Source organism: Aptenodytes forsteri, unplaced genomic scaffold (assembly GCF_000699145.1).
Source record: "Aptenodytes forsteri isolate BGI_AS27 unplaced genomic scaffold, ASM69914v1 Scaffold10, whole genome shotgun sequence".
NCBI lineage: Eukaryota > Metazoa > Chordata > Aves > Sphenisciformes > Spheniscidae > Aptenodytes > Aptenodytes forsteri.
This window is the reverse complement of record NW_008794117.1, coordinates 2379818-2388698: the sequence shown is the minus strand read 5'-3', so window position 1 is coordinate 2388698 and position 8881 is coordinate 2379818. Positions and strand designations below refer to the sequence as shown.

At 38.0% G+C, this 8881-nt stretch overlaps 1 protein-coding gene across 1 annotated transcript in view; it reads left to right on the top strand.

Annotated features, from left to right (window-relative positions):
- Positions 1-8881, top strand: part of WDR64 (WD repeat domain 64) — an 87871-nt gene that overhangs the window by 30942 nt on the left and 48048 nt on the right. Inside the window, exon 10 of the mRNA XM_019471221.1 lies at positions 7633-7772. Coding sequence (XP_019326766.1) covers positions 7633-7772 — 140 coding nt within the window. The remainder of the gene's footprint in view (positions 1-7632; positions 7773-8881) is intronic.

The following is an 8881-nucleotide window of genomic DNA, read 5'->3' as shown; positions in this document are numbered from 1 at the left end:
TCCGCCCCTTCATCCTGGTTGGGTGGTCCATAACAGACTCCCAGCAGGATATCTGCCTCGTTGGCCTTCGCCCTCATCCTTATCCATAAACACTCAATAAGATCAAATAAGATCAAATAAAGCTGGTTTCTTATCTTAAGATTTTAAATAATGGCTTCTGTCTTAAATTATAGGAAACAGAGGTCTTGCTTTTAATTGCTGGCAGCCTCACTCTGAAAAGATACAGTTCCTGACAGGAATCTACCAACGGCTCAGTCTGGGTTTGATTCAAGTATCATGTTATGTATATAATAAAACATAGAGTATGTTGAACTACTCTAAGGCACCTTTCCAAGTCACGGTGGCGACTGTCTTGGCCAGGTTATACACATTACTCCTTTTTAGTATCAGCAGGGCTCCCATCCTTTCCTATTACTCTTTGGCCATCCTTTCTTGTCTTAAGCAATCACATTGGCCCATCTTAATACTTTCTGTTGCTCTTCTCTCTGATCACGTTTCCCCAAAGCTTTTACTGTTCGTTCTTTCTCCCAAAGCAGACTGCAGAAATAGCACGCTTACATCCATTTCTTCCCTGTTATCCAATAATTTTATGAGCCTTTCCATTGCAGTGGTCATATTTTGTGCTGCGGAAGTGTGGCTGGAGTATCGCAGCAGCTTTGTTTGTATATTCTGTCTGACAGGGTGGTGCCCTGGAGTGACATTGATGCTGCCTATCTCCAAGTCTTTGGTACCAGAGTCTTGCTTAAAACTTTGTTAAAAAATGTTTTGAAAAATGTATCACATACATAGCAATTCTTTATGTCTATATTTAACAAGAAGAAAAAAATGGCCAAGGCTCTGCTGTCCAGCCTTGATAATATGCAAGACAGTAAAATAAATTTGGAAAAAAAAAAAAAGACCTAGACATGGGAAATAATGCAATTCAAGTTGAATTGTAGTACTTTACCAAAGGGAAAACTGAGACAGATATCAAAATAAATATCAAACAGTTCTATTGATTTTCTAGACACAAGATTTAAAGGGAAAGAAATAGGGCTATAGGAAAGTTGTTAGTGAAAATTCTGTTCAGCCTTGGGGGAGATATTATTTACATTGATTACCTTGTCACAAAAAGTAGTCTGGAGGAATTTACTGAAGATATAAAGTAGGGAGGCCCTATAAAACAGAATGTGGTTAGTATTTCCTAGAGGTAGAATCCTCTAGGTAGAATCCTCCAGGTAGAACTGGAGGATTTTACTGTAGTAAAAAAAAAAGGGTGAAGTATCTGAATAGGACAGAAGGTCAATTACACAGGAACTAATAAAAGTTTCTGTTACAAGAAAGAATTTTCTATAAGAAAATTCTTCTTATAGAAATAGCAGAAGAAGAGAAAATCTGGATAAACTTCCTAAGAAAATAAGAATAGCTATGGCAGGCCAGACCAAAGGTCTGCCTAGCCCACTATCCCCTCACTGACAGTGACAATAAACACCTGTCGTGGTTTAACCTCAGCCTGCAACCGAGCACCATACGCTTGCTCACTCTCCCCCCCTGGTGGGATGGAGGAGAGAATCGGAAGAGTAAAAGAGAAAACTCGTGGGTTGAGATAAAAACAGTTTAATAATTGAAGTAAAATAAAATAACAATAATGATATTAATATACAAAACAACTGATGCACAATGCAATTGCTCACCACCCGCCGACCGATGCCCAGCCAGTTCCCGAGCAGTTTTTTTGAGCAGCCGCCAATGGCCCCCCCCCCGGCCAACCCCCCCCAGTTTATATACTGAGCATGACGTCACATGGTACGGCATATCCCTGTGGCCAGTTTGGGTCAGCTGTCCTGGCTGTGCCCCCTCCCAGCTCCTTGTGCACCTCCAGCCCTCTCAGTCGGTAGAGCATGGGAAGCTGAAAAGTCCTTGACTGGTGTGAGCACTACCTAGCAACAACTAAACCATCGGTGCGTTATCAACATTGTTCTCATCCTAAATCCAAACCACAGCACTGTACCAGCTACTAGGAAGGAAATTAACTCTATCCCAGCTGAAACCAGGACACCACCTATGGCAGACTATAGGAATGGGGCAATCATGCAGCAATACTTGCCCTAGGTACCTGTGTTAGTTGAAATATCTGTTCTGCAGGTAACAAAGCATTAACTTCTCTGAATTTGACACTACTAAAACCTCATGTTGTACTGGAATCCACTGTATGGTTGATATGAGCCATGTTTGAGAAAGATTAGTTGAATATAGAAAAAGGGTGGGGGAAAGCTATCACATAGAGACTAAAACTATCACACAGAGACTAAAAAGTGTATTTTCTATATCCTATCAAAATGACAATTAACAAGGAATACCATTGCTATCTATAAAAATATCAGGAGAACAAATATTAGAGCAAAAATTAGAGCAGTGATGTTCTGGAGGAGTCTTCTGAATAGTGGCAGTTGCAGAAAGAAGTATACTCCTCAGTTTAAAATGGAGCTTGAAATTTTTGAAAAGGATAGATTGCATATTTGTCTGTGATGGTTGGAGGCTAGACTTGGAATGCAGGACCTCCTACCCCGTCTGAACAGCTACCTAATCAGAATATTTTAGAAGGAGATGAGCTTTCTCAACACTGCATTTCAATTTGTCTTGACTTTCACTGCACAAAAGTACAGAAAGCATGGGCAACATGACAGAAGTTTAACAATATTGTGTTCAAGGACTCTGTAATGATGATTTTGAAAAAGTGTATGAATTGTACTTACTTCTAACAATCTTCCAGTCTATTCCTGGATCATAACATTTACATACCCTTGATTTGAAATCCTGTCTTGCTTGTTCATCCACTGGCCTTCATCTTGATATTAAAAAGCATCCTCCTGCCTCTCACCCTCATTCCCAGTGCTTAGCCCTGCTGCTTTCCTTGAACACAAAAGGAAATTATTCCTGAGATGGATGACTAAGAGTCACAGAAGAGAGTGGGAATGCATGGCCAAAGACAATGACAGGGTGGGATCATCTCTTTCAACTTCACTGTGAAGTTTAGATCAGCCAGGGGCTACCATGAAGCTGCACCCAGAATTAAGAATAATCCTTCAGCACTTGAGAGATCCATCTACTAAAGTCTTTAAAAGTTGAGCTTTAGAGTTCAGTGCTCTATTAATAAAATACACTGCTCACAATGGCACAGCAGTCAGTCAGACTAGAGCACACTATGTTTGCCTCTGTATCTTAAAAGCCATCCCCCTCTCGTCTGGCTGAGAAACGCATGTTGATGATCCAGTTAATGAGAGAATTAAACTGTTTCAAATGAACACAGGCTAGTCTTGTTGATTTGCAAGCCTGCAATTTTACCTGTAATATACCCTAAAAATCAAAGACCAGAGCAGTTAAATAATTCAGGAATCATAATATATAGGTTCCTTCATGACATGTGCAAACATTTGTAAAAAATATGTTTATATGTCACATTCAGCAATTAAAGAAAAAAAAAATCCAACCTTTGCTAAAAATCAAAGACCAGAGCAGTTAAATAATTCAGGAATCATAATATATAGGTTCCTTCATGACATGTGCAAACATTTGTAAAAAATATGTTTATATGTCACAATTCAGCAATTAAAGAAAAAAAAATCCAACCTTTGATTGCAGGCTAGCTTCTAAAGTATTCGGTGGGGATAAATCTGCTAGCCACTTTACTAAGCCCCAATCTATTGTTATTTAGCCAGGCGTTTATAGCACAAATGGTATGCAAAATATCACAATGTATTATTAAGCTAGGAAGTGACTATTAAAAAAGTCGTGTTTTAACACCCTTACTCTTCCATAATTTATTATTTGTATTTGAATATGCTCATGAGTCTGCCAGTACTGTGGCACAACCTTATTTTGTCTTCCAGATATTTGACATTTATAATAATGTATAGGAAAGATACAAGCAAACTTTGTACAGAGTTCACTTTTCATGCTAAAAGCTAGACTTTTTCAACCAATAAAATGATAAAAGCCTGACAGTGGTCTAAAATATGGAGCCCACAGTAATTTAGAATAACTTTTCTGTGTAGCATTTTGCATTAATATTATGTCGAACAGTAAAGTGATACGATTTTCCTCTTATTCTGTATCCATTTTAATTCCAACTATGTCTTAATCATCACCTCAGGGAACAGCTACAGTTAAAATCAAATTATGTATGCATATAAAAGCTTGAGATGATCAGTTTTAAATTATATGATACATCAACTTCTAACCCTATTATTTCTTCAAATCCAGTTATTGTTCTTCTGTGAGCAACAAAGCAGAAGAAAAACTATTATTGATTTCTAAATCTATCAGTAGCGGTTTAAGACTGATAAAAGGAAGTCCTCTGTGCTTGCTCAGTATCCTTTGTGTATTCCTGGCACAAGTGAAGTAACTGGTAACATCTTTTTTTTTTTTTTTCTCTTCTTTTACTGGCACTATGCATTGGTATTGACATTTTCAGGAATTCCCAGGAATCCTAGTTATAGAAATCATAACCCAGGACTCCACTAACACTAGCCCTCACAAGCATAAGCAGACTCTTTTCTATGATGCAGTCTAAATTCAAGAAGAACATATGAAGACAGACATGACAGCACAAAAAAAGAAAGAGACATTGGTCAATATGATAAACATATGAACTTGTGTTAGTTACCCAGATGTCTAACTGTTCTGAAGAGGTTTTGCAGACATTATAATCCAAGATTATTTAAAAGGCAGGCTTGAAGGAATGACGAGTTGTTTTAAAGAATAAGGGGTCCTTCTACGTGCGAGGAGCAGCATAGAAAGAAACCAGGAGTTATATTTTTCTTTTCTAGTTTATCAGAGGATTTCAAGCTAAGCCTAGTATTTTTTCCATTCAAAAATGCTATTGTTCTTAAGGGGGTTTCAACACCACTGAAATGCAGACATCTCAGCAGACTTGTAATACCACACAAATTGCAAAACTGTGTAAGCAAGGAAGGCAATTTGACAAAGGATCACATGTTCAAAGAATGCATTGGAATCCATAACATCTAGCTAGAATAGACCTGTGGTCATAAAATCTGACTTTTTAAAAAATCCTAAACACATGGTTTCATAACTATTTATCTTGGAATGGAGAACACCGAACTGAGCTCATTATGATTCAAATGATTAATTTCACAGAATCTTAAAAATTTGCTGTCTGATATGTAGACAAACAATTCCTCTTCAAGCTTTTCTTAAATGTGGTTAGTACCCGTGCCTTCTGTGTCACAATTCAGAATCCTGGAGGCATATTTGGAGCACAGAGAGAATAAATGTTCCAGCAAATGTTCCAGTGAAGCAGTGAAGCAGCGAATGTTAGGGCCAATCTGGCATTAGTCCAGAAAGAGGGGAGAGAACACATCTACTATAACCAAATCCACCATTCTCTCACCATCAGTAAAAGGAACAAAAACTAATCCGCTATTTCACATAAGAAGCAAACAGCATTTTTAATGTAGGGAAAGGTTTTCTTTCTTAATGACAGTTGTTCTTCCTGTTAATATCTTAAGTAAAGAACTAAGTAAAGAATAGTGATTCTATTCTTAAAAGAAACTCTGTGCCGCAATTAAAGGTCACTATCCTCACCTCAGGAATATAAAGAACAGAGCAGTTAGGAAGGCTAAGAAAGATCCTGTTCCTCAAAAGCGCAGCAAGTAGGTAGTTGAGTTGGTCAGATAATATCAACAGCTTCTACCTAGTTCACTGTCATTTTAAGACATGACAGTTTCCATTTGGGGCTGCTCAAGGGCATGTTGTTGAAGCAGTGCCTGTTCCCTGTGATTATAACTGATCTCACCTGTCTCACTAGAGGCTCCTGTCTACCATGTCTGGTGTCCTCCTGTTGACTTCATGAAAGGTCTGCAAGCTGATTTTTACTCCCATGGTCTTGTTTCTCAGTCATGTACACTGGCCTGGTCGCAAGGGTTCTGCTAACTTACAGGACGTGTCTACGACAGCCTAGCACAACACCCAGGGAAGTGAGCAGGGGCCCAGCATGTTCTGCAGTTTCCCCATCCAAAAGGGTTTCACAAACCTCTTGTGCAATTATAGCCCTTTCAAGCTACTTCCTGCCAGGCTTACAGCATAGACGGCTAATCTAGAATAGTTTTGCCTGAAAGTGCCCCTGAAAAGAAACTGGTTCCCATTGAAGTTACTGCTGGTCAGCTACCTATCCACGGTTCCCCTTTCTGTGCAGAAGTTATCCCTCCATTGTGCCAGTACAGCTGTTTGCATGGTTGCATTCTCAGTCACACTTGTGAAATGATCTGGCATAAAATAAAATTACTTTCTTTTGTAGCTATTTTAAGAGTAGATCATTTCTCCAATGAGCCTCTCTCATTTAGAGAGGCTATACAAACAGTGCAATCAATTTAACTGAGAGGGCAATAATGTTTAATAGAGGAAAAGGAATATGAGTTGCTCCTAAATGAATCCCATGTTGCTGTATTAAGAAGGAAAGGAATAGATCTCTATTAGGAAGGTAAGGAATAGATCTCTCTAGAGAGAGAGGGAGGGACTGACCAATGACAGTAGGTTGAACAAGCTTAAGGAAGATCCCTGGAGAGCAGACTGCAAGAGCTGACCTTTAACTCTTCTCTTTGTTAACAAAACTGAGCTGAGCTTCACAGTCTTGAGGCTTTGTAAATGTTCTTTTGGGGCATGTACTTCCTAGTCTATGCTTTTTTGGCTTTCTGTACTTTAAGCCGAGAGAAAACTAAAACTCAAACTGAAGTCTACATAAAATGTGGCTGTTTCATTTATTGTGTGTCAAAATAGAGTGTTCAGCTAATTGCATACAATTCATACAATTGCAATATTTGCCAGGAATTGAAAGTTAAAATATAAATTAATTAATGTCAAATTTAAACTGGGCTCATGTTCTCTTGAAACTCGTGAAAAATACGAAATATTTCAGAGCACTGGGTACAGTTGTGTTTACATCATTATGTAAACACAGGAGTTTACTAATACATTTTTAACATCTTTGTGTTTTGAAATATTTATGGAAATTATTATGAAAATATTACCAAAAGATTCATCTATAATGCAGTCAAGGATTATTCCCTAAATTGTAGGTAAATTTGATGTTTGAACATACAAATAAATATGAAAGACCTAATTCTCATTTACTTCAAGACACAAAATCTTGTGTTATTGTTTCCTATCTGCCCTCAACTTTCATGTCTGCTCCCCTTCCTGTTCTGCACGCCCACTCTCTTCCATAGAGGTGGTCATCCCTTCATTTCCTGGCTAAGTGGACACAAATATTATTCTGATATTTTTGTAAATTAGACCTTTGAAGGAGAAAAATCTGAGCCCCAGTTCTATTTCTAATGAAGTATTCTGCTCCTATGGGACTAGCACATGTAGTCACATTCAGTGTCCCTGACATTCCTCTAGCAAAATAAAAAGGCTTTGAAAGGCAAACCAGTTATGTGGTTTTAATACAAGTTTGGGGATAAGCTGGAATCCAGACCTTAGAATGAAAAATTCACATCCTTATGTGCGAGTTGCCTACATGGTGAAAGCAGAGACTTACCAACACTAAGCTCTCCATTACGAAGTTTATTTGTAATACCAGTCACTATTCAGTCTTTCTGACTATACATATGTATTTTTTTTTTCTTTCAGGTCATGACAAACTGCTTCGTTTGTGGCATCCCGCTATTAATAGTAGGCCTACAGGGAAGCTATCAGGACACCGACATAGTGTTATGGAAATTGTAACAAATGAAAAAGATCAACATGTCATCAGCCTTTCCTCTGCAAAGGTAAAACACTTTTCTTAATTTCATGGAAATCAATGCTATAAATGCAAGTAGGAATCTGTTTTTAAGTACTTCTGGTAGTCTCTAGTCCTAATCTCATTGTTTATCAGTTCATTTATTTTAATAAAAAGGTGGACTTTTAGCTTAAAATTTCCAAATTATTTTAGATGGAGAAGCAGGACTAGAATGGAACTATTTGACATATTTTTTTTCTGAATGTGACAAAAGACTACTTACAATAGTAGATATTAACATTCTGGTAATTTCCGTATTACTTTGGCAACTGCCAGAATTCTAACATAACCGGTACCTGAATGCTTCACTCAGTAGTGATCACCTGCAAAAACTCCATACAGCTTCTTTTACCCTTCTCTCTGCCTGTCAGCCTACTAAATCCATAGGTGGAGTTTTTCTTACACTGGTGACTCTATATATCACGTTCAACTATTGACCTCTTTCTGAAGAGTGTCTTTCACAAGGCTTACTGATCCAAAACATTATCCCTGAACAGGAATACTAATACAACCAATAATAAAACTTCTTCAACCAAATATTGCAAGATTCTGCTGGAAATTGATGTTTCCTTTAAGTTATTGGTGGCATCAGTGGTTTATATCTCATTTGTCAAAATGAGACTGTTCAGGACAGAATAAAAACTTCTAAAAATATGTGCAAAAATAAATGAGAAGCCCCTGAAGGAGTAGTTATGAATGGCTATGGAGCTCTTCCCAGAGTCATCCTATGCAGTATTTTCAATACTCAGAAGTATTCAATATTTTCATTAACATCTGCAATGATGGAATAGAGAGCATACATACTAAATTAACCAGTCGCCCCAAACTGGTTAAGGCTGTAGGCCTTGGGCAGAAGTATTAGAGTTCAGAATGGTCACTAAAATTGAAGGCATGATCTGTGGAAAATACCTCCTATAAAGCAATAAGGACCTAATATAGTTAGTTTACTGAGATATCACAGAATCATAGAATAGTTTGGGTTGGAAGGGACATTTAAAGGTCATCTAGTCCAACCCCCCTGCCGTGGGCAGGGACTTCTTCAACTAGAGCAGGTTGCTCAGAGCCCTGTCCAACCTGACCTTGAAGGTTTCCAGGGAT